Genomic DNA, 21,124 nt, shown 5'->3' on the forward strand with positions numbered 1-21,124 from the left:
CCTCCGTGTCCTCCGGGGCAGTGTCCTGCCCTTACGCCTCGGCCGCCGCCGCCGCTGCTGCTGCAGCCGCCTCCTCCCCCTACGTCTATCGGGACCCGTGTAACTCCAGTCTGGCCAGCTTGCGGCTCAAGGCCAAACAGCACGCCTCCTTCAGCTACCCCGCGGTACCCGGGCCGCCCCCGGCAGCCAACCTCAGTCCATGTCAGTACGCCGTGGAGCGGCCCGTATGAGTGCGGAGCGGGTCTGCCATCCCCGAGGACGGGGTCGGTCATTCATCGCCTCCCCGGGCTGGGGTGGTCTGGATGGGCTAGGGATGCCGGGGCAGCTGGGGGGAGGGAGGCGGCCAGCTCCAGAGAGAGCCTTCCCACTCCCAGCCCCGAGGGGTGGACGGGGCCCTACCCACAGTCCACGCCCCTGGGACTCAGGCCAGGCACAGGGACCAGTTCCCCGGGGGCCAACTCACCCTTGGCCCGCCCCGCCTTCTCCAGACTCCTCCTCTCCCATTTATCATTTTCAAAGATAAATGAAATAAACGTGCGCGGACCGTGAAAGGCCTGATGACTCGGAGTTGCAGTTGAGCCCTTTCCCCTCATCCTCCCCCAGGTCCAAAACAGAGCTGGGTGTTCAGGAAGAGGTGAGGGTCCACGTTTCTAGGGCTTCGGTCCCCCGCCGCCGCTAACGCCAGGCTGGGGAAGCCAAGGAGCAAAGGAGGGGCGCGCGTGCTGGCGTGTCTGTGTGGATGGCTCGGGGGGACTAGCCAATGGCAGGCATTGGCTAAAGTTGGTGCTGCGGCGCCACCTTGCGGTCGTATGGAGGATAACTGGGAGATCTGGTCTGTCACACTTGCAGGTGTCACTTCTGCAACTTAGGAAGCCTTCGAACCTTAGAGAAGTTACTCGGCCTTTCTGCACCTGTTTCTCACTGTTCCAATGAGGGGCTTGGGCCTCTAACAGCAATAAAATTCTGGTCTGTAACAGACATTTATTAAGTGCCTACCAAAACTAGGATTCTTATTGAGTGTCTGCGTGTGTGCTTCTCATCCACACATCCTCTTAGACGTCTAACCTACTGATCATCCCATTGCCAGCAGCCATTTCCCACCACAGCAGATCCCTTCTTCCCCCAAATTCCCCCAAACTAGAAGTCTTCTTGAAATATTTAATTAAAAAATAGAGCAAGAAGAGAAAGGTTTCTATATAGAAATATAAATAATTCGGCTGTGGGAATCCTCCCCAGTCCCAGCCCCATCTCAGGGTCTGCTTGGCCTTCATATTAAAAACAGAAACATCAAAGTACTACACCACATCCCCTTCCCATGGTTGACGTTTCTTGTCTGTCATAACTTCCTGCCACCTTGGGGCACACATCCTGTGGGGAAACCACGCAGGGAAAACCTCCTAATCATTCTCCCAAACCTAAACCAAACCCCTCCATGCCCCGGGGAGGAGAGAGTCTGGAGCCCTTTCTTCTTCTCCAACCCTTTACTCGCTCTTGGTCTTGGCTTTAACCTTGGGCATTACGTAGGTTTTGTAGAAGAAGTTGGCAAAGAGGATGAAGTAGGTTATATACACCATGAGGGACCAGAAGAATTGTTCCGTTGTGGTGTGGCATCCCTGTTCCTGTCTCCAGGTGTAAGCCAGGATGACGACAGTAGCTCCCATAAACATCTGCAGGATCTGCAGGCTGGTGATGAGCCTGGGGAACCACCTGGGGGGCTTCACTTGGGCGGCCCTCAGCGTGTAGTAGGTGTACATGATAGCATGCACACCATAGTTCATGGTCATAAACCAGCCGCCTGCAGGCACCTTGTTCTTGTATCCAAAGCTTGTGAACACTAGCACTGTGCTGTGGTGGTACCAGTGCACAAAGATGAGTGGCCGCTTACGCAGGATGATGAAGGCTGTGTCTCCTGGGAGATGGGGAGTCATAGCTGACATACCACCCAGTGTTGGGACCACCCTCTGCACTGAATGTGGGGGCAAAGGGGGAATTCTCAGGGTGGGGAGAGGGGTCTTTGTGGCAGAGAATCTGGAAGAGGGCTTGGGTGAGAGGTGTTGTTAGGACCAGGGGTGGGGAAGGGACTCTCCATGTGATGGGCGAGGGGGGAACTAAGGAAGGATGCAGTTGACTGGGTGCCAGAGAGACAAAACCTTGCCACTTACCAAGTTCAATGATCTTGCTGAGAACAAAGAGCCAGGACCAGAATTTGACTACAGATTCGTGGAGGGAGGTGGTGAAGCACACAGTATGCTTTAGGCTATGCCTATGTATCAAATTTCCCATAAAGCCCCACGTCCTCACTGCCCCCAGGATACTGAAATGGGACAGAGGAAAAGGGTGTAAGATCATTCCCAGACACCAATCCACCCTTCCCCCTCAGCCTGGTCAGGACCCAAGTTCCGCCACCTTCCCATCCTTCCAGGAGTCATGGCTTCTGAGATCCTGGAGCCAATCTGGTAAATCCAACCAGCGATCTAGAGGAGATGAGGGCTGGGAAAGGACCAGGGAATGCTGGAGGATGGGACTGAAAGTTGAGTTAAGGAACAGAATTCTTGGGATGGGTAGGAGCCTATGAGGAGATGGGTGGCAGGATGGGGGATACCAATGGGAGAGGAATAGAGGAAGGAGGGGCTAGGGAAGTTATTGGAGGATCTTAAAGTCTGGAGAAATTTGTCAGAAGTATACAGACTCCATGAGAACAAGAGGACTCATGAGAGAACAGAAACTGCCAGTCTGGTGCCTGGGGAAGGAGAGGGGAAGCTGGGGAGGGCCCTAGAGCTGAGCGAATGGGATAGGGGGAGCTGGGGGCAATTTGGGGAGTTGATGCAATTGAGGTTTCTAGAAAGCTTTTGGGGATGGAGTGAGGGTCTAGGGCAGTGATGGCGAACCTATGACATTTTTTTGGTTGATTTTTTTTGTTAAATGGCATTTAAATATATAAAATAAATATCAAAAACATCAGTCTTTGTTTTACTATGGTTGCAAATATCAAAAAATTTCTATATGTGACACGGCATCAAAGTTAAGTTAGGGTTTTTCAAAATGCTGACACGCCGAGCTCAAAAGGTTCGCCATCACTGGTCTAGGGTGTACAGGATAAGCGAGGAGTGTCTTACCTGAAGACTGCAAGGCAGAAGGACCAAAGGGTGAGAGGCACCTGCAGGTTGAAGCCCTTCCGTGCCTTCATGTAGTTGTGCCCCACGAAGATGAGCAGCAGGTAGATGAGAGCTATGGGAAATGAGGCTGTCCTGGGAGGCAGAAGGCACAGGGGAGGGGCTGGTGGGTGGGTGCTGGTTAGAGAAACACCCACTCATCTCCCCGAGTGAGTGCTCTGGATTGGAGTTCCACCTCTGCCACCGAGTAGCTTTGTGACATTGGAAAAGCTACTTTGTTCTCGGAGCCTCCGTTTCCTTATTCGTAAAAGGGGAATATTACTCCTCTCCTGACAGCATTACTATGTAAGTACTTAGGATGTACTCGGTTGGAGCATCAGCTCGTGCACCAGAAGGTGACGGGTTCAAACCTGGTCAAGGCACATACCCAGGTTGTGGGTTTGATCCCCCACCAGGACACGTACAGAGGCCACTGATCAATGTTTCTCTCTCACATTGATATTTCTCCCTCTCAAATCAATAATAACATCTCCTCGGGTGAGGAGTAAAAATATGCCAAGGACATAGCACATTTCGGGGGCTGTGTCCAAGGGTGCTGTGATTCCTGCTCTCAGTGGGGCTGGGAGTGGGTGACAAGTGCTGGCCCATGTCTAGAAACAACACAGGGCGATGGCGTAAGAAGAATGTGGCAAGTAGCTTCCACCAAATTGGCTGGAGCACAAAATCAGCCCACAGACACCTTGGAGGAGCCTTAGGGCAAGGCCAGAGAGCCCGAGGGAAATGTTGAAGAGCTCCCTGGCTTTGCCCCCTTCTCCACAGCTGGGACGATGAAACACTTGGAGAACAACGTGGTAATTGTGAAGGGCAGGCTGTCCCTCGGCACCAGCACTATGTACACGGGCACCCCCGGCCACGCGAGGCCACAAAGGACAAAGAAGAATCATCTACAGGCTGGTGGGACTAGGAGTTCAAGTCAACCCCATGCCTCAGAGACCAGTTCTCGCTACACTCTTTCCCTTGGGTTTCTGTCTCCTCATCCCATCCTTTTATTTCTTCTCTCTCTCTCTCTCTCTCTCTCTCTCTCACCCCTTTCTCTCTTTCCAGATCTAATCTCTTTGCGGCACCACACTACCTGCACCTTGGACAGCGGGAATGTGGAGCCGGCACAGGAGAGCCCGGTGCCATTGCGGGCAGCGTCCCCCCACCCCCGCTAATGCCAGTCATCAGGATCGTGGCCTTTCCGCTGCCCCGGTCTCACCAGTACTCCTCCAAAAAGGGCCTTGGGTCCTCTAGCAGCTCGAAGTTGTAGGGCTGGAGCAGCGGCTCTTTCCCGTCCGAGGCATTCATGACTGTGCCCATTTCGTCCTGCAGGCGTCAAGGCCGGGAGCTTGGGGAGCCGAACCACAGGTTGGGGGCCCGAGGAGCGAACCTGGGGGCGGGACAGAACGGACCCAGGACCCGAGGAACTCCGAGCGCCCGATTCAGACGAGTGCGCCGCGGTCGGACCCCATGGCACCGCAGCCGCCTCTGCCGTATATAACGCGGAATCGCAAAGCCGCGGCGCCGTTAGCCAATCTCCACCCAGGCGAGCCCCTATCCCGCCCCTTGGCGGAAGCACACTCTCTGATTGGCCATCCTTCCACACACACGCCCACCCCAAGGGCCGGTCCTAGACCCCTCGCCACGCCTTTCCCGTCCTATTTTCACCCCAACATCTCCACTCTCACTCGCTTGGCTTGGCTCCGGCGGCCTTCCCAGGTGCTTGGACGTCCCAGGCTTCCCCAGGAACGCCAACCTCCGCCTTCACCTCAGTTTGTTTTAATCCTGACCTACTTGACAGTGAGGATCCGAGAGTGGAGGCGTCCTCGGTCTCTGGTGCCCTGACCCAGAAATAGGGATACCCGTTTCCCCGCTTCCCTGAGACCCTGGAAAACTCAGGCCAGGGGTGCGGACAATCGGACTGCCTCCTTCCGGTCTGTGGTTGTGGGTGGCAGGGAGGTGAATTTTAATGAATTTTATTGTCGAGGTTGTTGATGTTGATGTTTGAGAAGATGGTTGTTGAGGCTGTTGTGGTTTCTTTACAATTTCCTGAATTCCCGAACTGCTTCACAGCCTGACACCCAGTAATAACCCAGGGGAGGAAATGGGGTCACCCTCTGGGATTCTGGGATTATTGTCTTCAGGTTTCCTGGAGGCCTCCAGGGGTTAATAGGAGGGGAGACGCAGTGTATCTTCCCCAATCTGTGATTGTCTAATCAAATCTACCTTTGTCCTTGCCTGTGTGCTCAGCCCTTTTAAGGCCTTACTCGTCTGTCCCTTATTTCTCTCCTGTTTTATGAAAGTGAGAAAGAAATACAAGATTTGCAAAACAAGTGCTAAGATAACTAAATACTAGTATGCAATATTTATAATCAAGATATAGCTATAAACAGCAAAGCCCACAGGCTCTGGAGCCAGAGGACCTAGGTAGGAAGCCCAGCTCCACTTCCTTGACCTCAGCCACTGTCTGGGAAAGGGTCACATGTGGCTGAAGTCATTGACTAAATGAGTCACAAGTGCAGTCCTTTGTCTCTGTACCTCATTACTTCTCACCTGATTACTACAGCCACTATCATAGTCATGGTAACTGGTTGCACCATTTCCTCTAATACAGTGCTTCTCTCTCTTTATTGCATTAGAACCTGTAAAGAATTCCCAAATCTGGCTGATCATAAGTATCCTGAGCTCGAGCCCCAGAGATTCTGACCCAGTAGTTGGTCCCAGTCCATACTTTGAAAACCACCACTTTCTGTCCTCTCATGCCACTTTCCTGCTTAAAACCCTTCGGTAGCTATATATGTGTGTGTGTATGTGTGTGTTTTTATTGATTTTAGAGATAAAGGAAGGGAGAGGTATAGAGAAATAAAAAAATTGATGAGAGAGAATCATCAATCAGCTGTCTCCTGCATGACCCCTACGACCCATACTGGGGATCAAGCCTGAAACCCGGGCATGTGCCCTGACCGGGAATTGAACTGGTGACCTCCTGGTTCATGGTCGATGCTCAATCTCTGAGCCACACCAGCCAGGCCCTAACCTCTCTGACACTCTCTTTCTTCATCAGTAAAATGTAGATAGTCATGCTTGCCTGCCTACTTCGCAAGGTTGGTGTCAGTATACAAGCCAGATCATGTCAATGAAAGGATATTATGGACTAGACACAGAAATGTCAGGGTAAATAATTTTGAAAGGTTTACAAATGCACATAGAATATGTATATTCAGTCTTGGGTGTCTCTCAAATGAAGACATTTTACATTGTCATCCCTGTGAAGTTTGAGGCTTGAGGGCAGAGTGTGTGGAAGAGAAGAAGAAAAATCTCCAGAAATTATTTCCTAGGGGAAACGTTCCCTGACCCTAGGACTTGGTCTGTTATCTCTATTATATAGAAATTGTTCTCATAACATGGTATTCTTTTCTTCAATGAGAGTTTGTAATTACTTCATTATTTTTATGATTAGTTGGTTAATGCCCTTTCCCCCACTAGTCCTTGAGCTCCATAATGCAGGCAATATGTCTATTTTGTTCAACATCATTCTCCTAACACTGGGCATACAATAGGTACTCAGGTAATATTTATTTCATGAATGACTGAAATAAATGAAATCCTCAGCCTATAAATCTGGGTGATGCTCTTTGTTTCTCCGAGATAAACATGCCAAGTTTGTTGGGTCTTTTTACCTCTTGGTCTCAGCTTTATCATCTGTAAAATGGGAATAACATCTACCTCAGAAGCATGTTTATGAGTATCAAAGGAGATCATATATGTTAAAGGACATTATCTGCCCAGCCAGCGTGGTTCAGTGGTTGAGTATTGACCTATGAACCAGGAAGTCATGGTTTGATTCCTAGTCAGAGCATATGCCTAGGTTGCAGGCTGGATCCCTGATGTGGGGCGTGCAGGAGGCAGCCAACCAATGATTCTCTCTCATCATTGATGTTTCATTTCTCTCTCCCTCTCCCTTCTCCCTTCCTCTCTGAAATAAATAAAAATACATTTTTTAAAAAGAACATTATCGCCCTAGCTGGTTTGGCTCAGTGGATAGAGCATCAGCCTGTGGATTGAAGGGTCCTGGGTTTGATTCTGGTCAAGGGCACATGCCAAGGTTGCAGGCTCAATCTCCAGTAGGGGCCGTGCAGGAGACAGCCGATCAATGATTCTCTCATCATTGATGTTTCTATCGCTCTCTCTTTCTCTTCCTTCCTCTCTGAAATCAATAAAAAAATTTAAAAAGAACATTATCAACATAAAATGTTAAGCAAACAATAGTAATTATTACCAAAAAAAGTGAATTTGTACAAATTTCAACTTCTTTTTAATAAAACTCACTAATTAACTAAAAAGGAGAGCCATGCCCTAGCCCAGTGATGGCGAACCTTTTGAGCTCGGCGTGTCAGCACTAACTTAACTCTGGTGCTGTGTCACATATAGAAATTTGTTTATATTTGCAACCATAGTAAAACAAAGATTTATATTTTTGATATTTATTTTATATATTTAAATGCCATTTAACAAAGAAAAATCAACCAAAAAAATGAGTTCACGTGTCACCTCTGACACTCGTGTCATAGGTTCGCCATCACTGCCCTAGCCGGTTTGGCTCAGTGGATAGAGCGTCAGCCTGTGGACTGAAGGGTTCCAGGTTTGATTCTGGTCAAGGGCACATACCTGGGTTGTGGGCTTAATCCCCAGTGTGGGGCTGCAGGAGGCAGCCAATCAGTGATTTTCTCTCATCATTAATGTTTCTATCTCTCTATCCCTCTCCCTTCCTCTCTGAAATCAATAAAAATATATTTAAAAAATAAAAAATGAAATAAAATATACAAAGGAAAGCCATGACCTGGTGATTGATTCCACAACAATGTGAATTTACTTAACACTAATGAGTTGTACACTTTAAAATGGTTAAGATAGTAGGTCTGGCCAGGTAGCTCAGTTGGTTGAAGCATCGTCCTGGTGCACCAGGGTTGTGGTTGAGTCACAGGCGAGGGTTAACCAGTGAGTGCATGGATGAGTAGAACAGCAAGTAGATTCATTCTCTCTCTCTCTCTCTCTCTCAAATCAATAAATAAACTTTTAAAAATGGTTAAGCCTGGTCGGCATGGCTCAGTGATTGAGCGTTGACCTATGAACCAGGAGGTCATGGTTTGATTCCCGGTCAGGGCACATACCTGGGTTGTAGGTTCGATCCCCAGTGTGGGGCGTGCAGGAGGCAGTCGATCATTTTTCTTTCTTATCATTGATGTTTCTATCTCTCGCTCCTTCTACTCAGAAATCAGTAAACTATATTTTAAAAATAACTTAAAAATAGTTAAGATTGTAAATGTTATGTTATATATATTTTACCACAATTTAAACATTTTTTAAAAATGAAAGCCATGAAATGGAAATATAGTTTTAAGTAGGACATATAAATAGTTAATGTGCATACTACATAAAAAGCTTATTCCTAGTCCCATCTCTCTGACCCTTGGTAAGTGGCTAAGGACACAGATAGGCTCATCGTATAATTCCAGTGTCCCCAAATCTACCTCTCATTAGCTGCCAGAAAGGTCTTTCTAAAACACAAATTAGCTCATGTCATTCCTCTTTAAGAATAATGACAACGAAAAACTTCAGGACAAAGGTCAGGCTCCTGAAGTTAGCCCTGACCCATTATCCATCAAACCTCAGCCCCTGCATTCCACATTTTAGCTATAATGAAACAGTCACAATTATTCCCTCTCCCCAGACATTTTTTTTTTTATCACCTGGACAAATCTTACCCATTATTCGGCCCAAGCTCTAAAGTCACTTGCCCTGCAAAAACTTAATCTATTTTGGAGACCAACCCCTTCCTACTTTGTCTTCAACCCACAGGACTGCCCAAACTGCCTGCCAATATTGTGCTTCTACCAGTTGAGTACAGTTAGTCATTTATTTTCTATACTATCTTGGCTCCCCCACCCTATCTTATCTCAAATAGTCCTTTTTGTTAGGTCACTCTTCTTGAGGGAAGCACACAGGACTTGGCACATAGTGGGCACTCAAAAGATGTCTGTTGCTTTGAATTGACTAGGCACCTAAGAGGAAATACAAACAATAAACATATATAGTTTTTAAAGACTCAACTTCCTTAGTAATTACGGAAATGCAAATTAAAGACTGTCTGTATAGTATGGTCCCAATTAACAGTCATTAAACTGTGTAAAAATTAAATATCCAACGCTGGTCAAAGCTTTGGGAACCAGATACATTCACACCTGGCTAGTGGCCAGATAAACTGGCATAATCCTTCAAGAAGCACACTTAAGTAATACTTAGCAAGAACCAATGGATATCCTTTGGCCTGGTCTCTCACCTAGGAATTAAAAACCCAGTGAAATAGGCCAAAATAAAATCGGTATGTAAGTCAGTGTGACTTAAAATAATAGAAACCCACCAATAAATAATTAAATTATTAAATACTAATATTACAAAACAGTTTTCAGATACCATAACATGAAGAAACATGAAACTATGTTTATAAAATAATGTGAAAGAAAAACAATATTGAAAACTGTATCTTTTCCATTACCTCAGTTGTCTAAAAGTGATGATGCCCTGAAGTTTAAAGAAACACTAAAATGTGAGATAATTAGATCGGGTAAGTGAGCTTGAAGATATATCAATAGAAACTTTTCAAGATGAAATTCAAAGAAAAAAATAATGAAAAACAAAAGAAACAGGATATGTGGGGAGGGAATAGGAAAGGTATAATAATATTCATATAACAGGAATACTAGAAAGAGAGAAAAGAGAATAAATATTTGAGGTAATAATGGCTGAGAACTTTCCAAAATTAATAACAGAGACAAACCACAGATCCAGGAAGATCAAAGAACACCACATAAGGTGAATACCAAAAATTCTACATTTGAGTATATCATATTCAAACCACAGGAAACCCAAGACAAAACACATATTGAAAGAAGCAACAGAAAAAAATAAACCACCTCACATACAGAGGAACAATGATAAGAATTACATTGAGCCCTGACCGGTTTGGCTCAGTGGATAGAGCATCAGCCTGTGGACTGAAGGGTCCCAGGTTAGATTCCAGTCAAGGGCATGTACCTTGGTTGCGGGCACATCCCCAGTAGGGAATGTGCAGGAAGCAGCTGAATCGTTGTTTCTCTCTCTTCGATGTTTCTAACTCTCTATCCCTCTCCTTCTCCTTCTCTCTTCCTATCTGTAAAAAAAAAAAAAAAAAAAAAAAATCAAAATATATATTTTTTAAAAAGGATTACATTGAACTTCTCTTTAGAAACTATGCAAGCAAGAAGAGTGTTGAAATATTTTAAGTTTTGAAAGAAAAAAATCCATCACCCTAAAAATCTGTATACAGAAAAATTAAAAGTGGGGGAGAAATAAAGACTATTCCAGAAAAAAAAAAAAACCCCAAGGGAATTTGTTGTCAGAAAAAAACCACTATTGTGTGATTTCTCTCACATAAAATATCTAGAATAGGCAAATTCAGAGACAGAAAGTAGACTAGAGGTTACCAGGGGCTGGGGAGAGAGGGTAATGGAAAGTTATTGCTTAGTAGGTACAGAATTTCTGTTTGGGGTAATGAAAATGTTTTGGAAATAGTGATTATGGTTGTATAACATTGAGAATGTAATTAATGACCCTGAATTGTACACTTAAAATAGTTAAAATGACTATTTTTTATGTCATATATATTTTACCACAATTTTTAAAAATTAACATATCAAAATCCATTGGATTATACACAGAGGCCAAGGAATGTGGGGAGGGAATTGACTTCACAGTGTCATGAGGGAATTTTTTTCTAACTCTGTCAGCCAAAAAGATCTAGGATCCATGTCCAATCCAATACCAATGAGCATCTCTAGCACCCAACTGGTTTTTTTAAAAACATATTTTTATTGATTTCAGAGAGAAAGGGAGATGGAGAAAGAGAAAACATTGATGATGAGAGAGAACCATTCATCAGCTACCTCCTGCACACCTCCCTCTGGGGATCAAGCCAAAATCCAAATCCTAACTGGAATTGAACCTTGACCTCCTAGTTCATAGGTCGATGATCAACCACTGAGCAACACTGGCCAGGCCAGGCTGTTGTTTTAAATATAATTTCCTGATAAAGGTAACCTGAACTCCTTGGGGATGGCTGATTCCAGGTCTGGGCCAGACACTGTAGAAGATGAGCCTAAAAATATCTTGTCACATCAGGAAGCAAAGAAGTTAATTGATGTGTCAAAAGGACTCAGGAGCTAACCAACCTAAATAAACACACTCTGGCCAAAAATTCTACCATTTGCACAGCAATAAGAGTAGTGGTTGCAATGGATTGAAACCAAATTGGATTAAATTGCTTATTTATAATGATACTATAAAATCCATTTTATTGGTCACTTTTTAAAAATATATTTTATTGATTTTTACAGAGAAGAAGGGAGAGGGATAGAGAGTTAGAAACATCGATCAGCTGCTTCCTGCACACTCCCTACTGGGAGTGTGCCCGCAATCAAGGTACATGCCCTTGACCGGAATCGAACCTGGGACCCTTGAGTCCGCAGGCCAACGCTCTATCCATTGAGCCAAACTAGTTAGAGCTATTGGTCACTTTTGAAAGATGGGAAGGAGTCAACTCATATTTTGAAAAGTGAAAAAGAAAGAAGAATCAATATTTGTTATGCTTTTTCTATACTAACTGAATATCTCAGGGTAACTAAATAGGTGATGAGAGGAAGTTTCTCCTTAGAGAAGTATTCCAACTAATACACAGTCGAAATGATAGAATGTAAAACAGTAGAAATTAAAACATCACCAGTTACAACTGCTAATGAATTAATGGATCTAGGGAAAAAATCTCAATAGCTGATAACACTGAAGAAAAATAAAAGAGACAAGAAAATTATGTTCCTTCTGATAGGACCATGCAACATCATGTATTAAGTAGTCTTGCTTCATAAAAAAATAAAATCTGCCTGGCTGGTGTGGCTCAGTGGCTGCGCATCGACCTATGAACAAGGAGGTCATGGTTCAGTTCCCCGGTCATGGCATATGCCCAGGTTGTGGGCTTGATCTCCAGGAAGGAGTGAGCAGAAGGCAGCCAATCAATGATTCTCTTTCATCATTGATGTTTCTATCTCTCCCTCTCCCTTCCTCTCTGAAATCAATTAAAAAAAAATGTTTTAAAAAATCAAATCTGAATCTAACCAAGCCTTTAGTTGTAACTATCAGTTTAAAGCAAATAAAAAGGAAAGAGAAACATTTTAAATGATACTATGGGGATGCAATCAGCAAAATCTGTACTTTACTGTGGGAAACTCAATAAAACAAATGACTGAACAGAAATATACATATACATGCATAGATATATTGTTTTTCTTCCTTTTTATTGAATTTATTGGGGTGACACTGGCTAACAAAATTATACAGGTTTCAGGACAATTCTACAACACACAATCTGTACACTTTATTGTGTTCACCACCCCAGGTCAAGTCTCTGTCCATAGCTATTTAACCCCCCATACCCTCTTTCACATCCCTCCACCTCCCCTCACCCAGATAGTGACCATTCTGTTGCCTGGGTCCATGAGTTTTTTTCTCCTTTTTGCTCAATCCCTCCACACTGCCCCATCTAGCCCCCCACATATATATTGCTTATGTTACATTTAAGCTTTTAGAATTTTTAAATTTTTATGTAGAGAAATATATCAGTAATTTTTTTATTGCTTTTCAATTTTACTATTTATTATTTTACTATTTGCCTATTCCAAATTTACAAAAAATCACGTATAGTTCTTCTAATATATTTATACTTTAAGTATTCTAATATATCTTAATTCTCCTAATACATAATATATTAGAATACTTCTAATATATTTATAATTCCAATATTTCCTGAATTCATATTTATTAATGGGATAGAGTATTTATTTTAAAATATTTTATAGTCAAGTCCCATTATAATATATTAACTCATTCTAACTTTAAAATGCCATTTTATTGTAAACTAAATATCCATAGCCACATAAACCTCTTTCTAGAGTCTGTGTATGATTTATCTGGGAGGTTTCTGTGTATGAAAATAAAATAGGTTTAAATTACTATAGCTTTAGAGGTAGTTTTGAGATCTAGTAGGACCCATTCCCCTTCATTGTTCTTTTTCAAATTTTCTTGGCTCTCCTTGCAAATTTTCCCTGCTAGATAAACTTTAGAATCAGTTCAATTCCATATAATATGCAACTTAGTTTTTCTCCCAGCTTTTTGTCTTGAATTTTTTAAATTTAAAGATAAATGGGGGGGGGGAAATAAATGGAAAGTATAGTAAAATGAACACTTATATACTGTTTTCCAGATTCACCGTTTGCTAACATTTATTACATTTGCATTATTGCTCTTTTTGTCCAGCAATTACACTCCAACTGTTAAAAAAAAAATAAAGGCTCCCTAGCCGGTTTAGCTGAGTGGATAGAGCGTCGCCTGTGGACCAAAGGATCCTGGGTTTGATTCTGGTCAAGGGCACTTACCGCAGTTGCAGGCTCCTCCCAGCCTGGGCCCTGGTCAGGGCTCTTGCAGGAAGCAACCAGTCCATGTGCTTCTCTCACATCAATGTTTCTCTCTGTCTTTCCCTCTCTCTTCCACTATCTCTAAAAATCAATGGGAAATATCCTCAGGTGAGAATAAAAAAAAAAAAGATAAAGGCAAACTGGAACTCCAATACATTGTAAGTGAGATTGCAAATGGTATGGACACTTGGGAAACAGTTTGACAGTGTCTTATAAAGTAAACATACACCTACCTTATGATCCAGCAATCCCACTCTTAGTATTTACCCAAGAACAAATGTGAATATATACACCAAGACTGATAATCAAATAGCATTTTCCATAATAAGCACAAACTGGAACAAACCAAATAGTTATTAACTGATAACTGATTTCAAAATTTCTTTATTATGTAATACTACTCTGCACTAAAAAGAAATGAGCTGTTAATATGTGAAACAACATGGATAAATCTCAAAAACATTATGCTAAAGGAAAGAAGTCAAACGCAAAAGACTACGTACTGTATGATGCCATCTAAAAAAACACACACCAGAACTATACTGGCAGAAAGCCTCAAATTTGATGAAATGGGTTGTACCAGTTACATGAACATATTGCTATTTTTTAAATATAACAACAACAACTAACATTTACTGAGTTTGCTATGTGCCAGGCATTGGCTAAGAGCTTAATAATAAATAACTTCAGGCATATAGAAGTTAAGTAATGGGTCTGAGATCATACAGCTGACTGACTGTCTAAAGGCTGTCTGGATCCTTACAGCATGGACAGGAATAAGATTAAGTGGATGAGTGCTTCTTGTGGGAGTAGAGTAAGAGGAACAAGAAAGAAAGTTTATGGTATTGGCACAGCCACCCAAGGGGCCTTGGTCTGAAACGCTGGGATGAAACAACCTGCAGGCCTCAGAGAACTGGTCCAGGGGACCAAGACCTAAGATTGTATTGTGGGAGTTACACTTCAATCAGAGTTCTTCATATTGAATCAAAGGGAAATAAGCCAGGCAGCACATTAAGGATTTCCTGTCTGACCCAGGATAACTTGAAGTGTGTGGGTGACACCTCAAACTCAGATGCTCCCCCACCTAGCAGGGATATAGGTTTTTTTTGTTGTTCTTTTGTTTTTGTTTTTTTTTTTAAATATATTTTATTGATTCTTACAGAGAGGAAGGGAGAGGGATAAAGAGTTAGAAACATCGATGAGAGAGAAACATCGATCAGCTGCCTCCTGCACACCCCCTACTGGGGATGTGCCCGAAACCAAGGTACATGCCCTTGACCGGAATCGAACCTAGGACCCTTCAGTCCGCAGGCCAATGCTCTATCCACTGAGCCAAACCGCTTAGGGCAGGGATATAGGTTTTATGTGTGCCTGTCAGCAGCTGGAGGAGCCTGGTGGAAGAAAGGTATTCAGGGCAAAGAGGGGAAGTGAGGAAATAGTTGGAGGGCATAAATGGTGTAGGGTCTGTGATGGAGAAATCTCCCTCTTCTTGTCCTGTGTATGGTTTCAGGGATGTAATAAGCACAAGAGGGCAGCTGCTGGATGTAACAGGGTGTTGCTTCATTAACCCTGAAGCCTGAATATCTCCACAAACTGCAATTCCCATTTATCTCCAGATCACCTGGTTGGGAGACAGCCATTGCAAGCCAGTGTCTGAATCTTGACACTTTACCCAATTTATTAGACACTTTTCCTACTATCATTTCTAAAAACTCTATTTTCACTGCTTCCTTGGGACACCCCACTCTTCTGATCCCTCTGTGGAAACCAACCAACCCCCTCCAGTTTCTCTCCTGCAAATCTGAGAGCTTGAAGAAGAGTAAATTCTGTCCACAGGCAAGGCAATAGATGGATGAGTACATTGAGTAGCTTGTCCCAACCACTTTGGAACTTGATACTATAGCCAGAATATAATTAATTGGTATGAGTCTAAATCTTGTGTTCTTGGTGTTTGTTTTTTCTAGACTGTGTATCCTGTCTTACTCAATTTATGAGAACTTTTCTTATAGCCAAGGGCCATATCTGTCAAACCATCCAATTTATCAAAACCTCAAGGCTCTACCTCCAAATATATCTATTGCTCTCTCTACTACATTCACCCCCATCTAAGGCAGGAAACTGATAGCACACTTAAATTGGGTAATCCTAGGAATTTTTAATACAGGAACCATTAAAGTAATAAACTGGTGTAGGGAAATACAAGTGCACTAGTGGTGACCACTATGGCCCTAAAAGGAATGGGAATCATTATTAGAAATCAGAGACAAAGAGAGCTTTGTGGAGAGGGCTGTGACCTTTCATCAAGAGATATAGGTGCCAAAGCAACCCTACAGATTGGGAGCCAGGGAATACCCTGACCTCAGTCTCCTCATACCATCTGATCTCTTGCCTACATTGGCCAGTGTTCCACATTGGTCAAGTTCAACCAGAAAAAGCCAGAGGGTTCAATCAACACAGGTCAGATTCCTGGAACACAGAGAAGGATAGAGTAAATCCTGGTTAAACAGGATTGTGGCAGTCATCTCAACCTACAGTCTGATCTCTTCACAGCTGCCAAGCAGTCTTTTTTTTTTTTTAATTATGATGAAATAGATATGACATAAAATTTGCCATTTTCACCATTTTAAAAATATATTTTTATTGATTTCAGAGAGGAAGGGAGAGGGAGAGAGATAGAAACATCAATGATGAGAGTCATTGATCAGCTGCCTCCTGCATGCCCCCTACTGGGAATCGAGCCTGAAACCCGGGCATGTGCCCTTGACCAGAATTGAACCCAGGACTCTTCAGTCCACAGGCTGATGCTCTATCCACTAAGCCAAACTGGCTGGGGCCATTTTCACCATTTTAAGTGTACAATTCAGTGGCATTAATTACATTTACAATGTTCTGCAACCATTACCACTATTTCCAAACCTTTTTTCATAACCCCAAACAGAAACTTTGTACCCATGAAGCAATAATTTTTCATTTCTCCCAACCCCAAACCCTGATAATCTCTAATCTGCTTTTCATCTCTATGAGTTTGCCTATCCTAGAAATTGCATATAAGTGAAATGCAATATTTATCTGTTTGTATCTGGCTTCTTTCTTTCACATAGCATAATGTTTTACAAGGTTCATCTATGTTGTAACATTATCAGAACTTCATTTCTTTGTATGGTGACTAATATTCCATTGTATCCATATAATACACTTGTTTATCCATTCATCTGCTGATGGACACTTTGGTTGTTTCTACCTTTTGGCTAGAATAATGCTGCAATGAGCATTAGCATACAAGTATTTGTTTGAGTCCCTATTTTTAATTATTTGGGGTATATATGTAAGACTAAAATATCTGGGTTATATAGCAATTCTATGTTTAACTTTTTAAAAATATATTTTATTGATTTTTTTACAGAGAGGAAGGGAGAGGGATAGAGAGTTAGAAACATCGATGAGAAAGAAACATAGATCAGCTGCCTCTTGCACACCTCCTACTGGAAATGTGTCAGCAACCAAGTTACATGCCCTTGACCAGAATCGAACCTGAGACCTTTCAGTCCGCAGGCCAATGCTCTATCCACTGAGCCAAACCGGTTAGTGCTATTTTCCTCTTTAAAACTCTTTAATGCTTCCCAATTTCAAAACTTATTATATGTTTTATATTATAAAGTTACAGTAATCAAGATAGTGTGGTACTGGCATAAGAATAGAGATAGATCAATAAAATAGAATTGAGAGCCAGACAGAAAACACACATTTATGGGCAACTGATTTCAGACAAGAGTCCAAAGATAATTCAATGGAAAAAGAATAGTCTTTTCAATAAATAGTGCTGGGACATTTGGATATCCACACACAAAAGAATGAAATTGGACAACTTATTTACACTTATACAAACATAAAGTTAATTCAATATGGACCATAGGCCTAAATGCATAAAGAGCTAAAAGCATGAAGCTCTTAGAAGAAAATATAGGAGTAAATCTCTGTGATGGTGGGTTAGGTAAAGCTTCTTAGATATGACACCAAAAGCATAACCAACCAACAAAAAATAGATAAATTAGACTTCAAATTAAAAACTTTTGTGCTTTGAAGGACACCATCAAGAAAGTAAAAAGATAATGCAGCCCTAGCCGGCTTGGCTCAGTGGATAGAGTGTCAGCCTGTGGACTGAAGGGTCCCAGGTTCAATTCTGGTCAAGGGCACAAGCCTGGGTTGCAGGCTTGATTCCCAGTGGGGGGTGTTCAGGAGGCAGCCAATCAATGATTCTCTCTCATCATTGATTTTCTATTTCCCTCTCCCTTCCTCTCTGAAATCAATAAAAAAAAAATTTTAAGAGAATCGCTTTTTTGCAAATCATATATTTGATAATGGATTTGTATCAAGAATATATAAAGAATTCTCGTGCATCAACAGTAAAAATACAACCCAGTAAAAATGGTCTAAGGTTCTCCAAATTAGATGTACAATTGTCTGATAAGCACGTAAAGAAATGTTTAACATCGTTAGCCATCAAGGAAATACAAATCAAAACCACAGTGAGATAAGCACTTCACTTGCTCTAGGAAGGCTATAACAAAAAAAAGATAACCTCTTTCTGCTGCCTTCTTGGTTCTGTGTTACCACTCACTCCTCACCACCCACAAAATGCCAGGTGAACCATCCCTCCATACAGAAACCATCTCTCCATCAGAGCAGGAGTTGCCACAGCTCCAGGCTGACACAAGGTCTGGAACAGACTCTGACTGATGATCAGTACCAGAGCTGGAAGAACAAGATTCTACACAGGCAACAGACCAGCTGGCAGCAGCCACTGAAATCGGTGAAGAACCAGTCAGTAAAGTAAAACAGAGCCAGAATGTAAAGAAGGCATGGAAGGCTATGTCCAAACTGGGTCTTCCAAACAGGTTATAGGGATTACTAGGGTCACTACCCAGAAATCTAATATCCTCTTTGTCACCATAAAACAAGATGTCTACAAGATCCCAGCTTCAGATACCTACACAGTTTTCGGGGAAGCCAAGATTGAGAATTTATCTCACCAAGAACAGCTAGCAGCTGTTGAGAAATTCAAAGTTTAATGTGAAGTTGTCACAAACATTCAAGAAAACACACAGACTATAGCTGTGCAAAAGGAAAGTAAAGAGGACAAGGTTGATGAAACAGGTATGAAATTTAAGAACATAAAATTGTTCATGTCACAAGCAAAAGTGTCAAGAGCAAAGGTGGCCCTAGCCAGTTTGGCTCAGTGGATAAAGCATTGGCCTGTGGACTAAGGGTTCTGGGTTCAGTTCCAGTCAAGAGCACCTGCCCGGGTTGCAGGCTCGATCCCCAGTGGGGGATGTGCAGGAGGCAGCTGATCAATGAGTCTCTCTCATCATTGATGTTTCTCTCTCTCTCTCCCTCTCCCTTCCTCTCTGAAATAAAAAAATATATATTTGGGGGGGGGGGAAGGAGCAAAGGCAGTCCAAGTCCTGAACAACAACAGTAGTGACATTGTAAATGCTATTATGAAATAAACAATATAACCATCTAAAAAAGAGGATCCTTTTTTGGTGTTTCAAAAGGGTTACTTCAGCTTGGTTTGAAATTTGTACTGTTTCTGTCATTAATAAAGTTATGGCTTCTTGTGGTATGAAAAGAAAAATAATAAATGTTGATGAGAGTATGCAGAAATTGGACCCCTTTGTTTTTCTTTTGATTTAACTAATAAAAGTCATGCAAATACTTTGTTTTTCTCCTTCTATTAAATTATAAGTTCCTTGAGTACTGGGACTGGGTCTTATATAAAATTTATCAATCACAAACTTTTAACAGATTTAAAACTAATATTCCTGTATGAAAATTAATCTCACCTAATCACATATGTATACATTTTGCAAGTAATTTGCCTTAGCAGAACCACCACAAACCTGTATTACTCAAGCTAGATGTATGTAAGTCTTTTCATTCCCTGGTAGTGGGAGTACAATATTCTAGAGGACATTGTAGCAATACAGTGAGCAGCTGCTTTCTTGCTACTGTAGAGCCAGAGTTCCAGGACAACTGTGGTTGACATATATCTGTCTCCAAGTAGCCTGTCACAGCACTTAAACCACTGGTATGAGCTGCATTGTCTATAGACTCACTCAGATCCAAGTAGGAGATTTTATCTTCCAGATTGAATGTCTGAAATACAGTTCACCAGCGAAGAACTTAGAGGAAGCTTGCGCAGCACAGAACTCAGAACTGTGATGACAAAAAGGTAGTCAGAACTTCTACCTCCAGACAACATGAAATAACAGGAACTAGATTTACCTTCTGCCTTAAACAACTAGAAAACAAACAACAGAATATTTAAAACAATGGTTTTCAGACACTCCAGGGGTGGGCAAACTTTTTGACTCGAGGGCCACAGTGGGTTCTTAAACTGGACGGGAGGGCCGGAACAAAAGCATGGATGGAGTGTTTGTGTGAACTAATATAAATTCAAAGTAAACATCATTACATAAAAGGGTACGGTCTTTTTTTTTTTTTAGTTTTATTCATTTCAAACGGACAGGATCCGGCCCGCGGGCCGTAGTTTGCCCAGGGCTGCACTAGACAATAGGCAACACAGGACTGTGATCCCTGGGAAGAGAGAAACAAATAATGTGAGCCCTATGATCGCACTCTTACTGCATGGAGGAAGCTTCCAGGCTGCAGTGCAAGGAAGGGGAAAGCAAACGTAGCCTAGAAGTCTCTCTGCAATCAGGAAGGCCAAGGTGGATAGCCTGCATGGCAGTGTGTTGGAAAGGAGGAAGATGCACAGAGAAAGAATTTTGGGCCCAGTCTGCGTGGCTCAGTGGTTGAACCAGGAGGTCACGGTTTAATTCCCAGTCAGGGCACATGCTGGGGTTGCAGGCTCAAACCCCAGTAGGGAGTGTGCAGGAGGCAGCCTATCAATGATTTTCTCTCATCATTGATGTTTCTCTCTCTTCCTCTCCCTTCCTCTCTGCAATCAATAAAAATACAATAAATAAAAAGAAAGAATTAATTTTGGAAATACAAATCTGCCAGAAGCCGTCCCATCCTTGCTGCTTGACACAGTCGCTGCAGGGAAGAAACAACTGCACAGCATATGTTCCAAGGGACCTGGCATATATGGCATACTGTTCTTAATATGTTTGCTCCCCTTCTTAGCGCTATGTGTTCTAACCAGGGCCACCTCCCCGAGAAAGGTTGTTTCTGCAGGTGGGAATGTTTCCCTGGAGTTAGGGATTAACGGGACTAGGGAAGGGAATAAATCAGTAAAACCCCCTAGTGTTACAGAAATACCGTGTACTACTTATGAGGCACTTAGACTAAGACTGTTAGCAATAAATTTAGGACTTGCTAGGCCCACATCCCCAGGGGTCTACCCACCAGAGAAAGTACCAAAGCCTATACCCCTAAAAACCCGCC

At 42.8% G+C, this 21,124-nt stretch overlaps 2 protein-coding genes and 1 pseudogene across 2 annotated transcripts in view; 2 read left to right on the forward strand and 1 right to left on the reverse strand.

The window, feature by feature from the left end:
• The window catches only part of PITX3 (paired-like homeodomain 3), an 11,071-nt gene extending 10,093 nt beyond the window's left edge, over window positions 1-978 (forward strand). The window contains exon 5 of the mRNA XM_014549385.1: window positions 3-978. Within this exon, the coding sequence (XP_014404871.1) occupies window positions 3-230 (228 nt within the window). The 3' untranslated portion in view covers window positions 231-978. The remainder of the gene's footprint in view (window positions 1-2) is intronic.
• On the reverse strand, window positions 968-4,668 carry ELOVL3 (ELOVL fatty acid elongase 3). The gene is made up of 4 exons (XM_005878260.2): window positions 4,372-4,668; window positions 3,117-3,248; window positions 2,163-2,314; window positions 968-1,909 (listed from the first exon to the last, which is right to left on the reverse strand). The coding sequence occupies exons 1-4, from the start codon at window positions 4,470-4,472 to the stop codon at window positions 1,482-1,484; spliced, it is 813 nt and encodes a 270-aa protein (XP_005878322.1). The 5' UTR covers window positions 4,473-4,668; the 3' UTR covers window positions 968-1,481.
• A 13,681-nt stretch (window positions 4,669-18,349) lies between these two features.
• Window positions 18,350-19,343, forward strand: LOC102242304 (annotated as a pseudogene).
• Window positions 19,344-21,124: the final 1,781 nt, after the last annotated feature.

This window comes from Myotis brandtii, unplaced genomic scaffold, assembly GCF_000412655.1.
Source record: "Myotis brandtii unplaced genomic scaffold, ASM41265v1 scaffold550, whole genome shotgun sequence".
NCBI classification, from domain to species: domain Eukaryota; kingdom Metazoa; phylum Chordata; class Mammalia; order Chiroptera; family Vespertilionidae; genus Myotis; species Myotis brandtii.